The sequence below is a fragment of the Drosophila ficusphila genome, unplaced genomic scaffold (assembly GCF_018152265.1).
Source record: "Drosophila ficusphila isolate 14025-0441.05 unplaced genomic scaffold, ASM1815226v1 contig_106, whole genome shotgun sequence".
Taxonomy (NCBI): domain Eukaryota; kingdom Metazoa; phylum Arthropoda; class Insecta; order Diptera; family Drosophilidae; genus Drosophila; species Drosophila ficusphila.
This window is the reverse complement of record NW_025063993.1, coordinates 9493636-9519980: the sequence shown is the minus strand read 5'-3', so window position 1 is coordinate 9519980 and position 26345 is coordinate 9493636. Positions and strand designations below refer to the sequence as shown.

The window sequence follows — 26345 nt, the reverse complement described above, 5'->3', positions numbered from 1 at the left end:
GCTCCATTAGTCGGCTATTAATAGCGGCATGATTTAAGAGATCGCCTCGACTTTTCCATCTTTCGGCATTATAATTTTAAGTTTAAATGGCGTGGATGCTCCAATTGAGCGGCGGGCAGGCCATAAATCTCACGGATAAGCCAAAATGGCTTGGCAATCTCCCCCCACACAAAGCGCTCGATGCTCGGAGGAATCGATTCTGGCGATGGGAACGGATGATGGAGCACCTCTCGAACGCCGAGTGGCTTGTTCGATATGTAGATGGGTTATAAGAATAGAACGGAATGTGCTTTTTATAATTCCCATTGTGTTCAATTGGTTAACGTTAGCTCATCGTGTATTACATCCTGTTGACCACAGATGCTGTGTAAGTGTACGAACGTACGGTCTTGTAATTCGGATTTAAACTGCGCACGAAACACCGAAATCTTTCTTTCATTAACTTTATTTCCTGGTCAGCGCCACGCGGGGTAAAAAACACGGGCTCAATTCCAAATATATTCACACAGAGCGTTGGGGGCTTTATTCTTTCGTTTATTCATTTGTAAATGGCGCACATAAAAAATATATATCCAGCCTGGCTGTATAGTACTGTGCATATTTAATTTGTATCTGGCAATCAGCATCATCATCATCAAAATGCCACTGCCCCCTCGAATGCCCCCTCAATCTTGCCACATGGCCGGCGGCCCAGATCCGACCGGTGAATGCGGAGAGCGGGGGCCCAAAAAACAAACAAGACATTGCGCTCCTGGGGCTTCTGGGATGGGGAATCAAACGGAACAAAATCAAAATATATATCTGCATATAGATGGGACGACAGGCGGCCCTTTGTGCCGCCAAAAAAAAAGAACACAAATGGGCACAGTTTCTGGATCGCCACCTGGCCCTCGGTCACTCCCCCTCCAAGTCCCAGTGCCCCTCAGTCGTCCAGTTGGCACAGGCAGGCCGTGCCCCGGTTAATCCAGTGCATCGGCTTCCGGGAGCACCTCAGCTGCAGGTACATCACGAAATTGGTCGAGTGTCCGGTGGTGGAGAGGACGCCTCTCCGCTCGCTCGTCTTGTAAACGGGGCAGTCGTAGACGGTCTCAGGTTCCGCGCCGCCAGTGTTCCGCGGCAAATCCTCCAGAGCCTTCAGCACGGGACGCAGGTAAATTACCGGCAGGGTATCGAACAGGATCTTGGAGAAGGACTCGTCCACCTCCTTGGTCTTGCGATTCCAGCGAGCGCCCTCAATAAAAATGCCCTAAATGAAGTATAAGCAATTAGTAAGAAATAAATAACACTATTTATCTAAAATAATATCCGTTGAATTTGTAATGATACTATAAAAATTCGAAGAATGTTAAAAAAAATAATTGCCAAGCTAAGTAATTAAATTTTAAGTGCAAATTAAAGTAATAACGATTTGGTGAGTGCCAATGAGAGTAATAAATTATTTAAATTATGACACTTTTAATCAACAGCTAATTTAAAAACCTTGTTAATGCTTTTTGCTTCTAGTTAAACCATCTCATTAATGAAATGCAACTGAGAAAGTGGGTTATATTTTAACGAAACAAATTGTTTATTGCTACTGTCTATGGTAATTAGCAGGCAGTGCAGGAAACTTGTGTTTTATAAATAGTCTTACTTGGATAAACTTGGTCTCATCATTGACCTCTTTTTGTTCCTGTTGCGTGTGTGGGAACGATTTAAATTAAAAACTCGTTTAGCCGAGGCTGCTCGTGTTTTGTCCGCATAATAACAAGTTGGCTAATAGACTTACCCGGATGTATGCGCCCAAGTCGGGATTTCCAGGGACCTGCGTCTCGAACTTGGTCACCGCGAACTCGATCAAGATCATGTCGATTTGGAAGCGATTCTTGCGGGAGTAATTCTGGAGCACTCCGGTTATAAAGGACTGCGTGAAGTAGAAGCCCGATATCCAGTAGACCATCGGTTCGCCGTGGTCTATCCAATCCTGGAAGAAGGCCAGCCTGCGAATGGCAACGAGTTATCTTATTTTTCAATTTATTAATAAATATTAAACATGCGACAACAATGGGAATGGGCGAATGGCAAGCCGGGGATGGAGGTCACACAAAGCATTTGGCAGGAAGAGGAGCAGGAGCACACACAAACAGCGTCGTCCTTTGATGTCAAAAGCAAATAAGATTTTTGCCATGAATGGCAGTGGCAGTGGCAACCGCAGGAGGAAGAGCATCGGATGTGTGTGCCGTATACATTTATTATATTTGCACAATTGAGGCAAAGAACGAAACGAACGAAAAGAACTCTGAGCTGGGAGCACGCGGCGCATAACAGGCAACTCAGCTCAATACAATGCCATTGATGGCCGTCCGAATGTCTAGGATTGCTACTAGTACACTTGAAAAAAGGTCTTTCTAGCTTGCAATAAATATTCGGTTGAAAAAAATTACTCCTTATAAAAGAAATATTTACGCAAAGTATTCTAAATATATAAGAGTATATATAAATATGCATCAAATTTTTAGATTTAAAATAAATATTGTAGCAGAAATTCAATCAAAGTTGCATATTGGAAATACCTTTAAGTGTACGAAACATGACTGCATCAAAAGACTGGGCAGCTGAATCTGAACTCACCGGGCCAAAAGGTCGCTCACGTAGCTGCCCAATGGCTTAAGCGACGGATAGCTTTTCTTCAGCCAGTCCGCCGGCAGCTTGCCAATGACCATCGAGGCGTGTGTTCGCTCCAGCTCGGGTATCATGGCGATTTGGCCCACCACCGCCTTGCCCACGTTGACCAGGCTCTTGCGGATGTACGAGAGCAGCCGGTTGAAGCGAATCAGCTCCTGACGCAGCACGGTGTTCATCGAATTGGTGTAGATCACGGGATACGTCTTCGACACCTCATCGATGTCGAACTCCTCGGGCAGTTGGCTCAGCACCTGCTTGCAAATGGCAATTGCCGGGTCCTCCTTTGCTCCTCCCGAGGAACTGGCCTTCACCGAGGCCATCAGGTCGGTCTGCGTCAGCAGAACGCCACTAATAAGCTGGAAAGGGTTTAAAAATAATTATAAATAATAATATTTTAGGAGGAATATTATCTCAGAAATTACCGCATTGGTTTCCTTGACATTGCGATTGATGTCAGCATTTTCGTGCAATCCATAAACCTCGGGATGTGGACTCAGTGGGAAACTGGAAACGTACTCTATAGAGTTCAAACGCGTTGGGCTCAAGGGCACCAAATAGTTTCCAGATTGAGAGAGATTATAACTAAGAAATATAAAAGATTAAAAACTGTTTTGTAATCTTACGAGCTTAACGCACTTATCCACTTCGATGGTATTTGGATTGTATATCATGTTCAGCAGTGATAAAATCAGACGACGATCCTTGTCGTCAGTGACTCGACCGCCATAGTTACACTCTCCAGTCAAATAAACATGTCCACGGAAGGGAATACTCTGACTTTGGTTAATAAACATCTTCAACTGCAAAAGGGAAATTCTACAAAGAAAAAAATTGTTTGTTTAGTGAGAAGTAAATGTTTTTTGTCTAGAAAACATCATAGTCGCATCAACCAGTTTTATCTTTAAGTGTTTTATAAACAAGTTTGTTTGAGTCAGATACCAGTCTCATTTGAGTAGCTATTAGTATTCAGCTTACACTTTACCAAATTACGTTTTTCTAACTAATAAAATAAATTATAAAATGGATCAATTAAATGTGAACTCTGACTTAAATATAAGCGAGAAAAAACGAAAACAAGATTAAACCAGTTTTTGCCTACAAATCTTTGAAAAATCTTTTAAGAACATATTTAAAATACACATTTAAATTAAATATTTTCTTACTTCAAGTCTGACTCGTTGAACTCGTAGGGGATGTTCCATCCCAGGGGTCCGAACTCCCTCCGCTCCTGCACAACGGCATGGAAGAAGACCAGGGCGAAGACTCCTCGCAGCCAGCACTTGTTGGCGCTGTCCGAGAAGAGGAACGCGTTGGTGAAGAACTTGTCCCGCATCAGCGGATCCGAGGTGAAGGAGCGGTGCATGTTGGCCCTCAGTCCTTTGGGCGGTTCGTTCGTCATCTTCACGGAGTTCTGCAGCACGGAGACGGGAAAGACGGCGCTGGGATACGAGGTGCACCACAGGCGGTAGTCGTGGTTGGCGCCGTCCGTCAGGGTGGTGTCGTTGCAGATCCTCTCCAGGTCGCCCATCCAGCTGATGGCCACGTGGCAGTTCTGCAGCACCACCCACTGGCCGTGCCGCGCCGCCTCGGTAATCATCTTCTCCGCCCGCGGTCCTTGTCCCTGACCCAGCGAGATGGTTTTCAATCTGTTCGGGACGAGATGTGCTTAGCATAAATTTCTTTAAAGCGCCGGACTGCAGAGAATGGATGTGGATGGTGATGCGGGGGGTTGGGGGTGCATATCGACAAGGCGCACATGTCGCGCTTAATCGAAAACAAGCCACCAGCACGAAAGCCATAGCAACCAACTCCTCATCCGCCTGCGGCATCCCCATCGGCACCACCTCCCATAACCCATAACCCATCAAGCACCACCCACCACCCACCGCCCACTGCCCATCCGTGGACACGGAAATATGAAGCACTCCCGTTAATTAACTTACTTGTCGTACATGTTGCGTTGTTTGGCGAACATGAAGAGACTGGCCATGGGATCCGATCCGGCCGAGAGCAGGAACACCAGCGGAATTTTCGGCGAGCTGTCCGCGAACGAGGCCGCCAAATCGAAGGGTGGCGGCTCCACAAACGAGCGGTCCAGGTTGCGCGTAATGAAAGACTGACAAAACGGGGTATATTAAATGTGCCTCCCAGCTCGAGGGGCTTTTGGCTCCCCAACTGCGGCTCAACTTACCCGAACGGCCGGCACCACCTTGTCCGGCCGGAGAGCCTTGATGACGATCAGGAAGTACATGTCGTTCACCGTGTTGTGCGGCGCCGGCAGCGGCAGCTGGTCGGGATTGCTCGCGTCGTAGAAGTTGTGCCAGGCATCCGCGTTCGCCTCCATCATCTGCGGCAGGTTCTTCAGGCTAAGGGAATTTAAAAGGATTAACCAAACAATTTGAAAAAAGATTAATCAGTCAGCACTGACAAAAACTGTAGTGAATGTAAAATTATTTTGTGTTTAACAGTTTTATATACTTTTTATAGATTTGGTTATATAAACTTCCCTTTTATACAACATCTAAAATACATTCTTACATATGAAAATACATTATATATTTTATTATATCTTAAAGTGTTACCACTATCTTACCCTTCCAGTTCCGAGGCTCTGCAAATAACTGCCCATGATTTATCGGGCAGCCAGGCTGTCAAGGGATTCGGCGGAATGCTCTTGTATCCAATGCCTCCTGTCAGGAAGAAGAGCAGTGCAGCCTTCTCCACTCGACCCTGGGAAACCAGGATTCCCAGACACATGACCAGCGAAATGACCAGCTTGTCCTTCTCAAACAGAGATCGACAGACATTCGTATATATCGACTTGGTGAAGTAGTCATTGAGGTTTTTCAAACGTTCGCTTAATTGGTCGGACTTCGGAGCTTTTAGGATCGTATTTACGAAGAGATTGAGGAACCAGGATAACGAGTACTGGTACATGGGATCCACATTTGCCAGTTCGCTGATGCAGAAGAACAGGATGGCCGAATGCTTGGAGACAGGAATATATTGCTGCCGAGCGGCATCGATCTCGATTTCAGTGGCCACCGCAATCACCTGTTTTTCTTGAATGTCTTCCGAAAGGATCTTACTGGAGGAAAGGATGTTGATGGCGTTTTCGTCCTCCAGCACATTGCCCTCAGAGGTGGAGAGAACCTAGGAAAGGATTTGCGATTTTGGAAATAAACATAAAATCTAATCAGTTACCAAATTATTTGATTTTTTATATTTTAATATGACTTTCGAATATAGAATTTTAATAAATTATACTGGCTCAAGCTATGATCTGTGCTTTCAGTGGGAAAACCCAGCTTTAGATGCGATTCGAGCGTCCTGCTTCCAGTTAATTGAATTGTCATTGGCCAGGCACAAAAGCATAAATTGCTAGCCGGGCTCTAATTGAATCTGCTGAGCATGGCCAACGGATTGGAATGGAAGCTGCCGGAGCGCTCAAAGAGCATGCGAGGGAATAAAAACATTTATTATGCCAACAGCAGCAGCAGTGGAAGCAAAACCAGCAGCAGAAGCCGAAGGAGCAGAGTCAGCAGGACGAGAAGAGCCAAAGAGCCGGAGAGACTTACCTCCAATATCTTCGATTCGATGGTGTACAATGCATCACGATTCCTTGCGGACTCAATAATCAATTGTTCCTTCTTCTCTTGCAAATCGGGACGCTCGTGAGCCACCACAATCGCCAGCAATTGTTCGCGTAATCCCTGTTCCGTTATCATGAAATTTAATACTGTTACCTAAACAGAGGAGACAAAACGGAGAAGGCAGGCCAGGATCAGTGATGGTAGTGGTAGTGGCAGTGGTAGTGGTACTTTCCCGGGCTTTGCCACCGAGAGTGGCACGTAAAATGGAAGGAAAACTCAAAATAAACACACAATGTGCCACAAAAAAGAAATGAACGAAAAAAAACGAACCAAAATGGTGTGTGGGCGTTGGGTGGCTAAAATAGAGATGGTTAAAAGGAAAACTGCTGACAACAGTTGCAGCATAAAAAGCGATGGCAAACGGCAGCAGGAGCGAAAAGCTGGAAAAATTTTATAAACACGTCGGGCAGGAGGAGAAGGAGCAGCGGCAGGAGAGGCGAAGGGATTGATGTCCTCGATGGCGGGCTTTGGCTGCTAGTTATGCAGCCACCTCGCACGTACATCACCATTCTGCTCCCCCGCCACCGCCTCCACCTCCACATCCACATCCTCGTCAATGCCAACGAAAATTTGCATATTTCCAGCGCAGGCTGCGCTGCATCGCCTCCTCCAAATATCAATTTAAGTTGCTCGTTTTATTACACAACTAACGTCATCATTGGCGCAGACTGTAGACTGAAGACTGCAGACTGTAGCTTCCATCATCCCGAATTCCCGAATTCCTTTTTTTTATTCTTTTTTTTTGTGGGAGAGCATAACTTACCATGACCATCACTTCCGGCGGATAACGCGGATTGCGGAGACAGGTCGTTATGTAAAGACGAAAGTTGGGATTGTATTCTATCATTTGGTCGCCGCTCTTGATAAACACGCCGCCCTTGTGTTTGATGATGTTCTTCTCCAGGATGGGCGTTAAATTCGAGTCCAGCTTTTCACCTAGTTTGGGATAAAGGGTAAGGACGATGAGGAGTGGGCATTAAAGGGAGTCCCAATCAGAACTCACCCACATTCTCAATGAGCACGGGTTGGCCAAAGGTTATGGCTACCTCCAAAACTTGCATATAATTGGCATCGCTTTGTTTGATCACCTTAAGATTATTGTTCTTCTCCATGTTTTTGATCCATTTATTAGCTTGCACTATATCGAATTAGGATTGTGATTTACGAGGTTTCAGCTAAACGAAAACCCACTTACCCTGAGGATCAATGAGCAATGAATAACGACTGGAGTTGGTTACTATAATGCCGTTCTCCACCGAAAAGTTATCCGCTGGCAAACCGGCCAAAGACCAAGCCCTAATGGTCATTGGATGGCCCAAAGTGGTGGCCAGCGAAAAGGTCTCACTACTGGGAATGTGTTTGCGCTTGCACAAGGCGTTCCAGTCCTCCAGGATATTAACGCGGTACTGGAAACAAAGTGTTCAAATGTTGGCTAAATATGTTAAATATGAACATTAATTTAAGCAGCCATGTGGGGAGCAAGGAAAATGTCCTGTCAGCCGTCTATACACGGGTAAATTGAAAAAGTTCCCAGAGAATGGAGCACGGGAAAAATCACGGAGACAAAAATCAATGTCACGTGCTCATGCATATTAAAACCTTTTATGGAAAAGCTTCCCGAGAACCGAGGACGTGGACACGACCATTAGCTGTCACGGATGGACAAGGACATACGTATGCTGAAACCGAAAAAAGGCTGGTTAACTCACCTCCGTGGTGAAGTATCCCAGGTAAGCGGTGCATCCGCCGGCGAGCAGGACATCGCCCACAATGTTGCTAATGGATTCGTGAAGATTCTTGGCCGCCTCCGACCATCGCGTCTTCTCGCCGCCCAAGCCGCCCAGCAGCTTTTCAGCTCTGCAAATGGAAGGGGGAAAGGGATTAAAAGGGACAAAATTGGTGAGAGGTTTCCCAGCCAGGACTCACCGGTTCAACTTCTTCTCGCAGTTGTCGATTTCGTCCTCTAGTCGCTTCTTTTCCCTCGACTTTTCCGCAAAGAAGTCGTTGAGCTTTTGCAGTTTGTCCAGAATCACCTGCAGTTCGGCCCGCTTGGCGTTCAGCTTTTCCATCTGCTGAGAGAGCTCCCCTTCAGCTTCGGCCAACGCCGCCTTCTTGGGCATCACAATCCGGGCCACTTTGTCGTACACGTCCATTGCCCGAACCCATCGGCAGATTCCCTCGCAGGCCATCGAAGCCGCCTTGATCTTCTCCGGCACAAAATCTCGATCAGCAATGTACTTCTCCCGGATCCTCTTGATGATGGCGGGAGGTATGTTATCCTTGTCGAAGGTTTTTAGGGAGTCCAGGAACTTCATGTCGCTGAGCATGCGCATCGAGGGACCCCAGTAGTCCTCCACCATGTGGCCACTGGGATCCGGCTTTCGGTCTGGCTTGATGCCCCTAATCACGCACACAGCTTCCATGGTTAACTTCACTCCATAAGGTGGGTTCTTCATGGACTTCACTATGAATATGTCCGCTGGTTTCAGGGTGTTGAGGGCTTCCAGGGCCGCCTCCATGGCGGGAATGGCCTCGGCCAAGTCCGTTTCGCAATCATCCTTGATGGCCTGAGCAGCAGCTGCGGCCTCATTGGCCGCCGCCTCATCCGCACCCACCACTTCCTTCTTTTTCTCAGCCTCCGCCGTTTCTCGTTCGATGTTCACCATGATGCGATCCGTTTCCTCGGAAAGAACCTTCAGCTTGGGCTGCAAATCGTACAGATTCGTTTGCATTTCACCCACCTGACCGGCGGCAAAGTCGAGTTTCTCCAAACCGGTGGTGTAACGATCTCTCAGTCTGGTAATCTCATCCAGCTTTCGCGTGTAAAAGGTTCGGAAGGCTTTGAGTAACTCCAAATAGGCAGAGGGAGTAACATAATTCCTGCGATTCAATTCTAGGTAGCACTTTTCGCTGGCATCCACCACGGATTGATGGAAGTACATGACGCAGTCAACGAGGTCCAGTTCTAATTTGGACAATTCTCGATCCCCGTCAACTGTTTCGCGACGCACCTCCTCCTGATCGGGATCTGCAGGATCCTTGGCCTGAACCTGCTCCTGTGGCTCCTCTCCATGTGGACGATTCAGGTGCATCGAGCTGACAAAGTAAACTCCAACGCGGGACAGGGCTTCCTCCGGCCAAGGCATGTACCAATCGATGGTGCAGCAATTGATCAGCGAAGGATACACCCGAATACGCTCCTTGAAGGAGTCTCCAATTGGCGAGAAGGCCAAAGCAATGTGTAGTTGCTCTCGAATCCGATCGATGTAAAATGCATAAACCTCACTGGGCAGCGTGTCCAGAACTTTACCCTACGGCAACACATCTCGGGTTAGTTAACACTCATCTCGGTTTGAAAGGCGATTTAGCAAAGGGAGATGCATATTGATTTTTGGCAAAAATGCAGTTACCTTTCCTATTGTCAGTGATGCCAAAACTAGACATTTAATAACCAAATCAAACATTTTATACCAACAAAATGTTCAAATGCTTATTGTACAAAAATTGTTACCATTTTATATTATAGAAAGTTTCTGGGGTTACCAAACGTTTATAATAGTTTTAACACCAGTGATTTATAAACCAATTCAATCAACATTATATGTCTGCTTTTTTGTGACAACTCTCACTACTGATTTTCTCACTCACCAATTGCTTAGCCACATTCGCCATGTTCTCCATGATGGTTGCCTTGTCCTCCAGCTGATAGAGATTGGGCAAATCACCGGTATTAAGTATGCCATTGATATCCTCCACGTAGCCCTCATCCGTTGCCTGTGGTCGGTGGTGGCAGGGGGGAAAACAGGAGAAACAAAAACGGAGAATTCACAACTGGGCAATGCAAATCGGAGTGCAGTTTGAGTTGCAGTCGAAGTAGAAGTTGGCAAGGTAGTTTCGCAGTGAGTAGGAAGCTGGAAGTTGGGCTATGCTGCTGGCCAAATGCATTTTTATGTTGCCGGAGAGCCCTTCTGCTGAGGGATCCTGGGACATGCATTTTGCATTCGCCTAAGTGGCCTTGTCCCTGGACTCAGGATTCAGGACTCATGCAGGTAGCCCTGAGCAGGAGGAGTCGGCACACGTTGGTCATTTCGGTGTAATTGTTAATTAATATCTGCATGGGGCTTTGTTGGCACAGACAGACGACTGCGGAGGGGAAATAAATCTTTGATTGGACCGCCCAGGGATGCCGAAAACATTCTAATGCACCGAAGAGTTTCGATCGAACCGACAAGGGGAGGCCTCAATCCGATTTGGTCTCGGCAACGGCAATGGCAATGGCTTTGCAGAGTTTTGGGCAAACAGAATTAAAGCAGTTTTAATCCGGTCAAATGGCTTCTTAGACTCGTATACGGTTTTCTACTTTTGGTCACGCTTCATGGTCAAGCGGCTACGGTGGACAAAGGGCGCATTAGGCGAATACGGAGAATTATTATGTTTAGCAACAATGTGTAAACACCTGCATATTGTTCGGCATGCGTATCGATTGGAATTTGTCCATGCTAATTTATTGACCAACATTTAATATGGACGCAGGGTGCGACACCGAACGCTGGCCTTTGTTTCGTTGGCAATTTTCTGAAGCCCACTCATGTGCTCTTGATTTGCCATAATTTGAGCCGCTGCCTATACAAATTGCCGAGCAATAATCAAGTTAGTTCAACAATTAACCTAATTATAAATGCAAATTTTGCCAAAACAATGAGAGCTTCCGTATTGAAAACTGAATCAAGCCAAATTTAATTGACCCGACGCTCGTGCGACAAAATTTTGGGGCAGATAACCAATCCCTCCCTCTCTCTCTCTTCAAACTCGGCTGTATTTCAAAGAGTATTCAAATTAATGTCAATTTAATTTATCAATTTACATACTCAGATTACTGAGAAGTCGGAGTCGAGACTTTATGGGTTTGTTGTTCCCAGTCAGGGTTTAATTTTGATGTCGAGCCGATTTACAACCTTATTAAAACGCCGTTCTGATGGATTAGCATATCCACATCAACCATTAACCCACCACTCTGTCTTTTAACAAGAATTGGTTTCCACTCAACTCACCTGTGCGTCGGAGAAGAGGAACACGGTGTGGTTCAGATTGAAGCTGGCCGACATCAGAATCTTTTTCAGGTCGTCGCGCCAATCCATGATGGTGTAGCTCTTGGAAACCTGAACCGTCATCAATCGACAGTCGGCTATATAGGCGGCCAGACGACAGGAACTTCGACGTCCTGATCCGCCCATGCCCACCATCAGGATGTTGCCACGCGGCATCTGCAGCACTCGGGAAACTCTAAAAAATTAAATTTATTTATTTAAATTTAAAACTAGACCGCCATAAATTAATTACATTTTTGAAATTACTACATAGAGACATTTTTGTATTTCATTTTATAAATTTAAAATAACGAAAAATTACTAGCCAAACATTTATAAATAAAATTATATTAATTTCAAGAGTATGCAAATACAGTAATCATTACATTTCCTTTGCAAAATATTTTAGATATGGAATTCATAATTTATTTTATCAACATACCTGCTCACATGTTCGATGGCGAACCGGAACATGACCAGATCCATGGGCGTGCTCGAGAAGGAGTTGTACTCCCTGAGATAGTAGTTCATCAGCTTTTCCAGCTTCTCGTAGGTTTCCCCCTCATCGTAGAACTTGGGCTCGGCATCCGGTTCCATGTAGTTGCCGTAGAAGAGGTTGCGGAGATCGTTGTCGGTGAGCTTCTCGCCGGGCTCGATGCGTTCGCCAAAAGCCTGCTCCAGGGGGAATCGCAAATTGGTTTTGCAGGCATCGATGGCCATCAGCAGCAGACGATCTCGATCCCGCTGGTCCACCAAACTAAAAAACAACGAGTTCCCAAGTCATTAAACACCATCTATCAGATGGAGGTGTGAGTACTCACCGGTCGTAAAAGACGCGATAGGTTTCGTGGGCCCACAGGCGACCGAGCTTCTCGGGATCGGGCATTCTTTTGGGGGGCACCATCACGATGCCCTGGAAGACGCGGGTGATGTCCCTCAGGGAGAAGGAGTAGTGCGACTTGGCCGGCGTGGGCAGGAAGTTGCGAATCGCCTCGCGGTACACACTGACCATGGCCTCCGATAAGCCCTGCGAAAGGATAACACCCGTGCCACAAAAGGTACAATAAAAACAGCCCCAACAACACACACACATTCACACACACACAGCGGAGGAAGAGAAACAGTCAAAGTTTTGGGGAAATGGAGCTATAAAATACGCCATTTTAATTTTATTATGTACCCAACGCTTGGATGCCAGCCAAGCACGCCAGACGACACATGGATGGACCATTGACTCCGCTGACCAGACAATCATCCTCCGGTCGCATTCTGCGTGTGGTTTTTACACGAATACAAATTGGCCAGAGCAAAGGCTTAAAAAAGAAAGCCGTTTCTTTAAACAAACAAAAATGTTGGTGTATGATTTCTATCGCAAAAAGATTGTCTGAAATAAAACGTTATAATGGCAGATACATATCTACATGTTTTTTATCCAGGAATTCTATCTAAGTTATACTCCATTCAAACTGATATGAAAAGAATACCCTTAAAACTGTTTCTCTCTCTGTGTATTGTTGTTTTGGGCTGGGAGTTTGAGGTACGTACGCGGGATAGCAGAGCCACCTTTTCTGGGAAACCCTTGGCAAAATGCCAATCACCAATCGTTGTGAATATTCGAACGATGGTGGAGTCCTCAAAGGAATCGACGGCCACCACGAACATGTGGCGATAGAGACGCGGAAAAATGAAGTTACTGCCACCCAAAGTGCCCATGGCGCATATCAGAGTCTGTCCGGCGAATCCGGCGAATCATAGATGAAAGGGGAGAGCGGGGAGGCAAATATGAAAACTTTTCAGATAACTTACGGCCAGTTTATGTACGGAATAAGTTGTCAACTGGCAACTCCACCTACCATGTCGACCAGCTCGATTTTGGTGGTGTCCACGAGGTCCGACCAATATCCGTGATCCAGCCAAGTGCGGAGCAACTCCAGTGGAGCCTGGGAGCCATAGGTGTCCTTCGAGGGCATGGCCACATCATCGCAGAACACAGTGCACTTTAATTGGGGTTTTCAGAAAGGTTATTAGTGCAAATCACTACAAATTAGCAGCCTTTAAAACCTTTTTGCCGAGGGCAGGTCCATAAACTCCTTTGCGCCGCCTGTCCAACTTGCTCATGATTGTATCCTGCACCATTTGAGCCGAGGTTCGAGCCGAAAAGTTGATGACGTTAACCAGATTAGCGAACTTGGGCATGGCCAAAATGTTGCTCGTTATTATTGCACTTTTTCCCGTGCCCGTGGGTCCGACGACCAACATGGCGTATGATTTTGAAATACAGAAATCCTGCCAATAGGATATATAACCCGTTTCCTTGGTGGGCACAATCAGTTCGCTGATTTGAGCATTTTCGGGGAATGTGGCAGTGGTTCCCGAACTGTCATCGCTTTTCTGCCAGGTCCACCAGTTCTCCGCCTCATCGAATCGGTAGTCGAGGAAGAGCAACTTCTCGGGGAACATTTGACCGCGATTCAGGGAGAAGTACTTGGGTTTCGGATAGTTGTCATTAGAACCGTAGATAACCTTCCTCAGCAACGCATCGAAAGTCTTCTGACCCTGACCCGTGAGGGCTGAGCAGTAAGCCCAGGCAAAGCAGAAGAGGAACATTTGCTGGAACCAAGCCTGATTGAAGTTCTTGTGCTTCTCCAGAAAGTGCAGGAAAAACCTGGAGAAAGTCTGATACTGGTAAATGGGAGAAAGTTCCAGCATTTGTTTGCACTGAGGAAGGAATTCCAGGGCTGCCGGCACCAGCCACTCCGTCATGTCCTCGAACAGAGTCATGTAGATATCACTCAGGCCCACCTTGTTCACCAGGACATTGGTGAAGCTCTTGTGGAGGGCTCTCCATCCCAGCTGAGATGGCTCCATGTAGATCATTCCGCATCGGGAAACGGTGGCCGGGGAAGCCTGCTCCAAGTCCGCTGGCTCGAACATCATGTTCATCAGCTTGGTCATCTGCATGATTTCGCCGGACATCAGGCAGAGCTTCTTGTTGTCGTCCAGCACGGTGTTCAGATTCTCGATCCACACCGCGTCCACGGGTCCATCGAACATCACCCAGGCTCGTTCGCCCTTGGGTCCTTGCACCTGCTCCCTGAAGGTTTTGGCCAACACCCCGTCATACCACTCGTGGGAAACCGGGTCGAAACGACCGTAGAGCTGGCCCATGGTGATGCCCTTCGGGTTGATGATGCGGAACACAACCGGGAACTCCTTCAGCGTCGCCTCCTCGTCGTTGGCAACATTGCGCAATGTCTGGGCCAAAATCTGTTGTATTCAATAAAATAATAATAATAAATAAAAATAATATAGTTTTAAATAGTATTGAACAATTTTCTGTTGTATTTTTTAAAGCTAAAATTTCTTTTTAAGCAAGAAAATAAGTTTTTCCTTTTGAATTACTCTGTAATCACTTTTTTTCGGTGCAGATTGAGTCGTTTGTTAACTCATTAATTCCAGCCCATTTAATTGGCTGGCCGGTGAAATTAATAAGCGTGTGGATGGAGTATTACTGAAACTCATATATTCACCTGGTAGGCGGTGGTCTTTCCGCCCATCGGACCACCCACAATCATCAGGCCGTGTCGCACGAGCAACATCTCGTATATCTGCAGAATTTTCTCCAAATACCACGGCGTCGCCTGCAGATTCCGATCCTCCAGGTTGATGTGCAGCCACTTGAGGATGTCGCCACGTTGCGGCTGTCCGGCGTAAATAATACATGAAAAGCGGAAAATGGTATGCAGGCAGTTAATAAATGCCTCAGAGGCTTATTTTAAATACTTCTGGATCAAAGGAAAAAACCCAAATAAAGGAGTAGGTTAATAAGTATACCACGTAGTTATCCCAATTACAGAGCATAGAATATTCATTATGCTAACCTCCACCTACTGTCAATGCCCTTTTTATTTATTTACCATAAAGCCATTATCAAATTAATTGGCGGCGCTTGCAGGTCATTACACCTGAAGAATGTTAATTGATTCGAACAGATGAAGATAATATTGCTCACCATGGGCAGCTCGACGCCGGGGAAGAGATCCATGTAGATGCCAATGAAGAGGGAGATGTCCTGTTCCAGGAATTTTGGCAAATTGACATCGACGATGGCACGCAGGACAATCTCCGGCTCCGGCAGGTCAGTATACAGCCGTCGCAGCGAGGCGGAGGCCAACAGGACCGACTTCACGGCGCGCATTCCTGCCAAATAAAATAACAGTGAAGCATAGATGAAAAGAACCAGTCATGAAATGAGATTTAGGAACCCAATAAAAATGTTTATAAATTTCTTAAGAAGTCAAAGATGCCTAAGTATTATTTTATCGAACAACCCATAATACCATTGTTGTTATTTAGAGCATTGATTATTCAATTTGTATAAAATTTGTGGAAAAACTGTATAATTTTTAAGGCAGAGTTCTGCGGAAGCGTGGGAAGTTGGAGTTTTTGGGGCATTAGCTTGACAGTTATGCGAGCGCATAACTCAACGTAGAGTCCCGCAGCTTCAGGTATTTCTCGATGGCGATGGCGATGGCAATGGAGATGCCGAGCTGCCGATGGCGTCGACCAGCCGGTCGGTCGTCCTACCTGAAGTCCTGCTCCGGCTGAAAGGCCATTCCCTTCGCATCCTGGCTTCATTATAGCGCCAGGGAAATGCTAAACTTTCGCAACGTTGCAAAAAACAGCTGGACAGGATTCGCCGGGATGCGAGTGAGAGTGCAAGTGGGTGTGGGTGTGGGAGGGGAACTAAATGTACAAATAGTTTTTATTATTACTTGGCAGAGCGGCAAATACAATGTGTGTGTCTATGTGCCATTTGTCTCTCACACACGCAACACAAAAGCGCAGCAAACTTGCAAGAAAGTTTTTCAATTTAAACTCAAAATAAGATACTGATCAAATGTACTTTGCACATAAACTTGCACACAGCTGCCTTCCTGCAATTGCAGCCAACGGCCGGACAAAGATGCACACGCACACACATCCATGGAAAAGCGGGTCGGAGTGGAAAGCCCGGACGGAGTGGCAAACACAGACATGTTGTAATGTCATATGACATGTTACGTCGTAAAAGGAGCAATATCTTTGCCTTGAAACAAGCAGAAGGACGCACGGAGCGAGGGAAGGAGACACGCACGAAGGACATGAGACATCCGGAAAGTTGGAGCCCGAGCTCCACAATCCCTCGCTGAAAACCATACTGATCCCCCTAAAAAGTTGTACTGCTGCCTGGAAAAAAACAGATGGAAAAAAACACGTGTTGTTGACTACTTTTGCGCCTTATTAGCCAGGTGGAGCCGCATCCGTGCTCCTTGACCAGTTCCTGTCCAATGCCATCTTCATGCTATGCCGTTTTTATGCCAAAGTGCATGGGAGTTTCCGGATTTCGTGGGAAAAGAAGGTGCCTTTTGTATGTTGGTAAGATATACCGCTTTCAATTGACGTCAATTTTACAAAAGGGTACATATTAATTAAAACCAATCAACACTTTGTTTTTCTTTTGATTTAAAAGCTCTGCCATTAAAGAATTATTTCCAAACTCACCGTAATCGTAATGGGACTGCGAGGACAGCTGCTCGGAGCAGAGCTTGTAGGCCTGCACAATCTTCTGGGAGAGGTTCCTGGCCATGTCGAACCCGTTGGAGTAGAGGGTGATCTCGCCAATCATGGCGTAGTCCGGCACCATCATGGCCACCGTGCGGAAGAGGACCTTCAGATTGTCCGGCAGCTCCGTTCGTCCGGCGTAGCTGATGGAAAAATCAAATGAGGACGAGTCGAAAGAGGAGGGACCGAATGAAAGACACCGGATTAGAGCCCGGAGGGCAATCAAATTCATCAAAGTGCAAGTGCTAATGGCATAAATACTAAACACTGGCTCCTCGCACAGCTCGCCCGTTTTCCCATTTTCCTGGCCCATGGCCAATAACCAATATGAGTGACTGCTTTTAAGAACGTCTGGTTGCGTGACAAATTGGCAGGCAGGCAGGAAAAACAGAGAGCCAGAGCGGCAGAGCAGCAGAGGAAAATGGGAAAAAGAAAGCCAACTTCTAGTCGGCAGAAATGGCAAAGCAAAAGCGACGTCCAATCGAAATTAAGACCTTCGCTGAATGGCGCAATCAGTTACGGCCGGAGAGGAGCAGGAAAAGCAACGATTCCGAGAGCCCGGCTAATATGCATGTTTGTCGCAGCTGTTCCACATGCATGCTAAGGCAATAAATATCCCGATGGGAAAATCTCCAATAACGCAATAACAACCAATATCGGAACGCAGTGCGTTCCTCCGTCCACCTCCGAGTGGGTGGCTAATAGCCCGCTCCGCTCCGCCGTGTTGGCCATAACTGTCGCATATCTGCCGTATGGTAGGCTTACAAAGTAACTAAATGTATTTTCAAATGCCCAGTGCTCTCCCCCCTCACAGAAAAAGGAAGTGCGGAAAAAATGCGATGCGTGAAACCGCAGCTGCTGTTCCCAGCATTCGGACATTCGGAAACGGGAGAGAGTCCTGGCAACCAGACACTCTGGCCAAAAAACCACGCCACTCACCCGGGATTCATGGTTATGAATATGGAACAAGTCGGATCCAGTTTGAGCATCGTGTCCTCGAAAAAGAATTTCACAACCTTGCGTCCAATGGCCCGCTGGATGGTCAGGATCTGTTGCGCCACCACGGAGAGCACCTCCAGCTCGATGCGATTGAACTCGTCGAAGCAGGCCCAGGCGCCCGATTGTGCCAAGCCCTGCAAGGAATCCGTAGAAATGGATAGGATGAGTGGATCGAATGGGATGGGATGCTATGGGATGCTATGGGATGGTATGGGAGCAGTCAAAACAACACCAGCACACACACAGAACGGCGAACAATCCCGAATAGGGCTGCAAAAAAATAGCACACAAATAGAAACAGAAATTCCTGGTCAAGAGTGCAAGGGAAATATCCACACACACACACACACACACACACACACACACACACACACACACACACACGGAATACACACACACAGAGAGAATCCCGTTCGATGGGGAAAAGTGGAAAAAGCAAACAGCAGCATAAACATTATTTTCTCTTTCTCATGGCTTGGTTTCCGTTTTCAGGTTCTCGATTCTGGATTCTGGATTCTGGGGGGCAGGAGGACGAACCTTTGATATGCTTCCTTTTTGCATGTTGCAATAAATATGCTGTTTTATCCCAGCTGGAAGCCTGCACATCCCACTTTGCCACATCCCAACACCCCGGAGCAGCACAAACAGAACGCCAAAGCATCGGGCTGACCTGGCTGCAAGTGCCATATGCCGGGATCGATGGCGGAGTGGGCGTGGCCGGTCGGAATCTATCAATGATATGTCCCTGCGAGCTGCCATTCGGCAATGCACCCGGGTTTCCACAGTTAGCCCGAGAAAAGGTTCGAGTTTCCCCTAATTAGGGAAATCCTTTGTGCACGACTGCTGCAGAAAATATGAGCAATGCTAACGAACTGATTTCTTTTGGTGTTCCTTACGGTTTTCAATTACTGAATCAGCGACAAAAATATAGAAAGCCAGCCATTCAATAAAAAACAAAAAATATATAAAGTATTAAACGAATCTGACTAAAAAGATAAAAGAGATGGGGAAATTATAAAACAATATTTGTTAAGATTCGTACCAGCATCTACCATTCATTTTATGAATTTGTAGAGAATTTATACCTTAACTTATATTATTATTATTTAGCTAAAACTGGTTTAGATGCAAAGTGGTTGAACTACTATAAGACACCCGATCAAAATAAGCAGAATCTCCTATCAATAGTTGAACTTTGGACAGCTGTTGCTCTTGACGGTGCGCGGGGCACCCACTTGACCACCTCAGAGATGCCGCCTGGCAAGTGGCGTTTGTTGGTCCTTATGCTAGGACCCACGCCCCCTTTTCGCCTCCCTGTTGTTCCACACAAAGAGTTTACATACTGTTGCGCGTTCGCACGCTTTTTGCAGTCACTGTTGTCCCTACACCCGGTTCGCTTCGCCAGACCGTCGTACAATTAGCGCCTCTGTGCCACCAGTGGTGCAGATGGTGCAGCGAATTCTGGAGGTGGAGTAGGAGTTCCCGGAGGTGGGGCTGTTGTGTTAGGACCTGTTTGGCCAGGGCAACGCAACTCGATGAAGCACGGAAAAAAGGTGGCTGTTGCCTTTGCACACTTTGAACTCCATTGAGAGCGGTTTGGCGCCGATGGCGACTGAACAGTGATGCAAAGTATCTGGGTAGTTATGTCCAGGTATTCATATTGTATACGAAAATTCAACAAAAAAAACAACAGACTTTTGTAAACTTGAAAATGCACCCTTAAAAATGCGTTCACTTAGAAATAAGTAAAATAATAATAAATATTTTTAAATGAACATGTTTAACTTTACATCGTATAAATTTTCAGTCCCTATCTACTTCTCTCAAGCTTTAGCTAAATATTAAATGCATGGTTTCTCTATTCGGTGTACCTTCTCTAACCATAAAAACTAGAACTCTTCCCACCACATCAACTATACTAAAATTGAAGCCATCCTGCCGCCGCTGCGATAACTTTTTGCCAGCCAATGGATGCGTCTTTTGTTCGCTGCAGCTTCCATTGTTGTGGCCATTTTATTTGCATTTAATTTATTTACGATTACTTCTGGCTCGCTCAGGCATTTCTCTGGCATACTTCGCATATTTTGTCAATTGCAAATTATTTTATTGTCGCAACATTGTTTAGCAGACATTCCCAGCCCGGCAACTGGAGATCAAACCACTCCGAAAACCGGCGGAGTGGGTGGGCATCGTGCGCTGGAGATTTACGACTTCCTAGAGATTATTAGAACAAATGCCAATCCAGTTGGTGACAAAGCGCAGAACGACTTTCTAAAACCAGACTCCACTCGACTCGACTCCACATCATCTAAACTAGACGCCGAGACCCAAATTAAGCAATAAAAAGAGCAAACAAATGTCCGAGCTCAAGTGGATCCCAATCGCATAAATTCATTAATTTAAATTGAGCAGCGCGATGGCAATTTATGGGCTCTCCTATCGACGCAACTAAACTAAAGTTGTCGGTCGGGTCGGCGTTATTAATACAAATCCCATGCAAATGAACAAGAACTCTAGGAGATCACTTTACCTCAACCCACCACATCGCCATCGCAATCATCAGCATCATCGAGTGGCTCCCGTGTTTATGGCCTTACCTCTCTCTCTGTTTTAGGGGCTTAGGAACTATTATGCAATTAGCCGTGTGAGCGTATTAAGCGATTAGGGCCCTATGGCAACATAAATTTTACTACAAGATTTCAGCACCCACTTAAGATGTGCGTGTGTTTTCGGCAACGGGTGGGGGGAAGTGTCCAGGAGGCTACGGTTAACGACCTGCAAATAAAAATTTGCATAAACTAGAGCGGTGGAGGCGCACGAAAGTTAAGAGTCCGTGGAAAAGGGAAGGGTGGCCGGCCATTACTTTCGCAAACTGCCTAATTAGTCAACGGCCAGGGGAAAATACGATTATCCCGGGAGTTGCATAAATTTCAATAAACATATAGTCGGGCAGGGGGAGTGGGAAGTTTGAAGGGCGCACCGAAAGTCGGCTCCAGTGTGTCTGACATGAGCCCAATTAACTATGCTCGTGCGGTATTGAAAGTCACGATTGTTGCGTGTGCCGCCGCATCAAGACGAGTTCTTTGCCTGATTAATGTGCTCCACTCGACTCGACTCGATTCGCTTTGCGGGGCCATCAATTAGAAAGCAGTCGGGCAGCAAATCGCAGACAGCACGACGCTCTAATGTGGAGTCTAGAATCTCCGTATCTTTGTATCTCTGTATCTGTATCTCCCCGAATGAGGGGCTCTTACCTTGAAGAACTTGCCCAGCGCCTTGTAGTCCAGTCCGTCGGAGCAGTTGAAGACGACGCACTTCTTGGCCACCGCCTTGGCCAGATCCTTGCAGGTCTCGGTCTTTCCCGTGCCGGCAGGTCCTTCGGGTGCTCCTCCCAAGCAGAGCTTCAGTGCGCCCATCAGTGTGCTGCAATCGAATCGGAATTTAGGGAAAAAATGGATTCTTTTTAGTGCGGAATGGCAACAAAGAATTGATGGATGGGATGGGCAAATGCTGTGGGCACTCTTTTAATATCTATTTTGCATTTTTTCTCATTTTTCACGGCTGCAGCTTAGAAAATTGTCATTTATGGGAGTTTTTGCTGACCCACATAGAAGGTCCAAGGGGGTTGGGTATATGAACTGAGATAAAAAGTGAGGGGATTCAAACTAAAATGTTCAATAGTTCGTACATTTAATACCTATTTTTTTTCTATATTGATTTTAAGATATTTTTTCAGAGAATCTATAGCAGGACTAGTTTATAACTTTTGAAAATTATTCAATTAAAAATATGTTACCCATACAAATCCTCTAGCCACACATTTGAGTATGCTTCTTCATTCGACTAACCACCTACGAAAATCATTTTACACATTGCTTATTTTTGCCGCTTGTTTTGCAAGTTCATATTTTTATCATATTGGCAGTGTCCCCACTTCGGTTGCTTGTGCATATATTTTTTAGCTTTTCCGGCATAACCGTACAAATATCTATATACACTCGGTTACGTTTTTTGTTTGTCTGTTTTCCCTCCTTTTTTTAACTATCCATGCATGGGTGTGAGTGTTAGTGTACCGTGTGTGTGTGTGTGTGAGTGTGTGTGAAAAACTGTCCAACATTGATTTATTTGTTTAATATAAAAGTTTTATCGGAAACCCCATTAAAATGTCCTTTCTGCCGGCTTGCCAACGACGGCCTGCCTGCCAGCCTGCTGCCAGTTTGTGTGTCCTTCCCTTAGTCCTGAATATGCCGCCTTTGTTGTTGCTGCCCTTGTTGTAATTGTTGTTGTTATTGTGTGTTTGTCGTAGGCAGCTTAAACATCAAAAAGGTTTTCAGCTCTTTTTGCGTATTTTGTTTGAAAAATGAAAATAAATTTAAAATGCACCGAAATAAAATAAATATTTTCCCAATAAACGTGGCTGCTTTCTCGTCTGACTTTTAGATGCTGTGAGCGGCGGAGGGGAGCTTTTGCAACGGTTTGTCAATTAATATTTTCGATATTCATACGGGGGATGCAGGTGCGGAGTGGCCGGGGGTTGTGGGATTTGTGTAAGATATATAGGCTATAGGTTGTACCCACCGGTAGCAACGATCGGTGAGGGGAGTCACCACCAGTCGGGGCAGATTGCCCAGGTATTCCATGCCGTATTCCACATCTGTGACCACCATGCTAACGCACACCCAATCCTCGTTTTCTGCGGAATATTCGCCGATTTATAGTTGTGGTCTTTCAGTTGAAGCATTGAGCCCCAAAGTAAACTCACTCTCGTTGACCTTCCAGTAGTATCGCAGCTGGGAGATCCAATCGAAGTCCTGGATGTTGGCGACCCTGCAATCTGCTAAGTATTTCACCACATCGCGGTCTGAATTAAAAAATAGTTGTTGTTTTAACATTAGTTAACTGAATTTGACGTGTGTTTATCATTTATAATTTATGTTCACTTGTGCATAAATATTTAATTATTATTAGTTTAAAACATAATAAAACCCCAATTCAATGTCAGAAACTTAAACGATTTTAAACATAAATACAATCTACGCATAGTTGAAAAAAAGGTAAATGCCAAACCGGATCTCTTGCGGTTTTGGCTTGAACACTATTTAATTATGTAAACGTGCTGCGTTTGCGGTTAGGTTAAAGAGCGTTAAAATACGGGTTAAAGCTCGGTGGTCCACATTTAAAATTCCTCTTATTGTTCTTTGCATTTCCCCCCACTCCACTCCGACTCCAGTTCACTCCCCTCGACTCACCGTGTACGTCCAGGACAATCAGCGCCTCGACGGCAATCCGGACTCCAGCCTGCAGATCCGTGCGCACCAATTGCACCAGGTCGGCAATCTGCAGATTGGACTTCTCCAAATAAGCCGGCAGCGTCTTCGTCTCGATGGCCTCCTCCACCTGGCGGAAAAAAAGTGTCTGAGAAACTGCAGCGAAGCGAAGCAAATAAAAAGCGAAATATGGTTTTCAATTTCGCTGCTCTACCGAACACGGAGGAACTACACTCAAAGTCAAATCCCAAAAGGGAAGCGCTCACAAAAGAAGGAGCCCGCTGGGAAAGGTGCAGGGGGTCAGAGGTGCTGAACTCGGACTAATCCCACTGTCAGCGGCACAGAGAGAACTCCCCGCTGACAGGCGGCTGATGGACATTTGTGTCCCCGGGTCGCAGTCCTTGTGGTTGTCGCGGTTTCAACGGCTGCCAACTCACCTCGTAGGTCCAGGCCATGCAGGATATGCCCTGCACCACCTGGCCGGGCCAGCTGACCACCCAGGCGATGCGCTCCACCATCGCGTAGTCCTCCCAGGCTTCGTGCATCTGCTCCTTCACGCTGTCCAGCATCACCATCTCGACCTCCTTGAGCCACATCTCCACCAGGCCCTATTAGACAAAGGTAAGTTGCTGCAGGATTAATCGGAATTAAAGACGCTCGACTCGCTCACATTGGCCAGCTGCGGATTTATCTTGCGAACCAAAGCCACTCGCTCCTCTTCATCGCTGACCATCTCGATGATCTCCATGTTGTCGTCGAACGTTAGACTGCCAATCTAAGGGATTGAAAACAGTTTCGTGATTTACTTGCAACGGTTTTCTAAATATATTAGCACACAGTAAATGGAAGGTTCATTATTAAAAGATATAATTTAAAATCGTAGAAAAATTCTTCTGGTAAATATACATCTCTAAAACATATTATTTTAAAATTAATTGTTAAAAACTCACCCCCTCGAAACACTTTCTCAAGTGGGGCTGCACTCGCATTGGATCCTTTGTCTCCGATAGAATCTCCAGTAACTCATCGTTGGACAAAAAGAAGAAGCGAGCAAAGAACAAGCGCTTCTGCTCCAAATAGGTATTCAAGCCCTTGGTCACCGTTTCCAGATCCTCGATGGCCTTGGTGAACACTTCCAGCATGTCTGGATATTCGGTGGCCTGCATCACACGTCGATCTTTAAGAGTGTGCTTCATGATCTTGCGCCACAACTTATCCACCGCCTTGAAGTTTCGTCCCTCCAGCGGCATTTGTCGCATAATGTCCTCGCTGCTAAAAATCGGTTCCAGATACATCCAGGTAATCTGCACTTGAGTCCAGGCATCGATGATGTTTTGAATCAAGAGAAGCCGGGACTCCCAATCATCTGCCTTCGAACCAAGGGCAGTAATAAAAGGCGATCTCTTCATGGCCTGAGTGCGCATGATATGATCGTCCAGCAAGGTCTGAATATCATCCAGGCTGGCCAGGATGTGCGTGTCCGAGTCGCGGTACTGCAGCACTTCGAACATCACGTCCTTCCAGTCCGCCTGCATGATCCTCAGTCCGTTATTCAGATCGTACTCCTTGCCGGCGGCATTCGCAATCTCCTCTAATTGCGGAAGGATACTCATAATATCCACGTCGATCATGTCCTTCAGGGTGGGGTACAGTTTCGGGTTGACCTTGCGACCCAGGATCTTTGAGATCTGATCCCAATGCCGCTTCTCCAATCCATGCCTGCAAATGGAGTCCAGAACGGGCAAGTAAACGCGGAACTTCTCGATCTTCATGCGCATTTGCTCGGCGGCTCTCTTGGCCACCGGATTGTAGGCCAACTGGCGGGACAGCTTGTACATTATCTGGAGAAGGAAGAAATTTGGGGTTTTAATGGGTCATAAGACAAACGGACAAGAGCCATCCCCAGTGCCACTCAAAAAAGTTTCAAGCTTGAAGGCAATTATCAGAAATTCAATTAGTTACGTCTACCAGGTTTGATACCTCTTTCTGGAAAGTTTTTGATTTAGATAGAAGAGCTTTTGCTTTAACTCCTATACCATAATTTTTAACTAGAATAGAGAAGTATCAAGTTCAATCAACAATCAAGAAATTAATAAATATATCTTCTTTTCCTAGGTCCCAAGTTGGTTGGGATTCTTCCATTGTTACTGATTTTAATATTATTAAATAATAAATCTTTATAAAATTGTGCCGTTCCTTTTAAAATCAATACAAGAATTTATGGCACAGTTGTTCGTTTTAAAATAATTTGATTTCACTAGGGTATTCGAGAATTCGTCGATGTATTGTTTCTCTTGTTTTTTTGGGGTCCCACTTTGCCGCTTCAGCTGTGCCGAAAAATTCAATTCAACTGACTTTCCTTTTGCGCCTTTGTGCAGCTTTTTTGCGTGGCTCCGAGCGGCTTCCCCATCTGACCCCTGAGGGGTCACCTCCCCCAAAGTCCCACCCCCTCGAGCTCCACATCTTGTGCCAGCCAGCCGCCAAATATGTTGGGCATTTTTTCCATGCATACTTTTCGGCTGCCAAGTGGAACTTTCTTTTTACAGCCAGTTGTTGGTTGTTGCTTGCTGGTTGCTGGTTGTTGGTTGCTGGTCGGGATTGTCCCTTGCTGACTGGCTGGCTGGCTGGCTGAACGGCTGGCCGGCTACTATTGCTGCCCTAGGTGGCTTGAGGTTTTTAGTTGCATTTTAGTTGCTACATTGGCTTACGGACGGACACGGCACAGATAGAGGGAAACACAAAGGACGAAAGGACAAGGGAGGAATGAGGAGGGGAAGGAGGGGGAGAAGGGGAGAAGGGAAGGAACCCATGCATGGGCAGTTGAGCAGGAGAAATCCGACAACAACTCAAACTTTGTCGGTCGTTGCTCGTTTTTATTTCCGCCAGCTACTGGAGGAAGGCACTGGAGCCACTGAAGCCCCCTGGAATGACAACTTCCGACTTTGCAACTACTTACCTTGTGCATATTCTCCACTTGCTCCCGCACGCCGTCCGCATTAAGGCATTCGAAGCGCTCGAACATCCTGAAAGCACCAGAGGAGATGTAAATAGAAATACTCGAAAAAAGTAGG

General features: G+C 46.1%; 1 protein-coding gene across 1 annotated transcript in view; it reads right to left on the bottom strand.

The window, feature by feature from the left end:
- Positions 1-513: 513 nt before the first annotated feature.
- LOC108096339 (dynein axonemal heavy chain 3) overlaps positions 514-26345 on the bottom strand; it is a 35724-nt gene continuing 9892 nt past the window's right edge. Inside the window, exons 19-52 of the mRNA XM_017197884.2 lie at positions 26231-26297; positions 24225-25115; positions 23945-24049; positions 23712-23882; positions 23257-23404; positions 22770-22868; positions 22586-22700; positions 21262-21430; positions 17948-18141; positions 16949-17151; positions 15417-15604; positions 14935-15105; positions 13466-14671; positions 13258-13401; positions 12950-13132; positions 12226-12431; positions 11847-12161; positions 11369-11600; positions 9966-10091; positions 8244-9628; positions 8027-8174; positions 7513-7723; positions 7321-7455; positions 7081-7253; positions 6243-6410; positions 5258-5817; positions 4856-5030; positions 4608-4780; positions 3828-4310; positions 3301-3480; positions 3087-3246; positions 2611-3020; positions 1769-1979; positions 514-1246 (exon numbers count right to left, since the gene is read on the bottom strand). Coding sequence (XP_017053373.1) covers positions 923-1246; positions 1769-1979; positions 2611-3020; positions 3087-3246; positions 3301-3480; positions 3828-4310; positions 4608-4780; positions 4856-5030; positions 5258-5817; positions 6243-6410; positions 7081-7253; positions 7321-7455; positions 7513-7723; positions 8027-8174; positions 8244-9628; positions 9966-10091; positions 11369-11600; positions 11847-12161; positions 12226-12431; positions 12950-13132; positions 13258-13401; positions 13466-14671; positions 14935-15105; positions 15417-15604; positions 16949-17151; positions 17948-18141; positions 21262-21430; positions 22586-22700; positions 22770-22868; positions 23257-23404; positions 23712-23882; positions 23945-24049; positions 24225-25115; positions 26231-26297 — 9829 coding nt within the window. The 3' untranslated portion in view covers positions 514-922. The remainder of the gene's footprint in view (positions 1247-1768; positions 1980-2610; positions 3021-3086; positions 3247-3300; positions 3481-3827; positions 4311-4607; positions 4781-4855; positions 5031-5257; positions 5818-6242; positions 6411-7080; positions 7254-7320; positions 7456-7512; positions 7724-8026; positions 8175-8243; positions 9629-9965; positions 10092-11368; positions 11601-11846; positions 12162-12225; positions 12432-12949; positions 13133-13257; positions 13402-13465; positions 14672-14934; positions 15106-15416; positions 15605-16948; positions 17152-17947; positions 18142-21261; positions 21431-22585; positions 22701-22769; positions 22869-23256; positions 23405-23711; positions 23883-23944; positions 24050-24224; positions 25116-26230; positions 26298-26345) is intronic.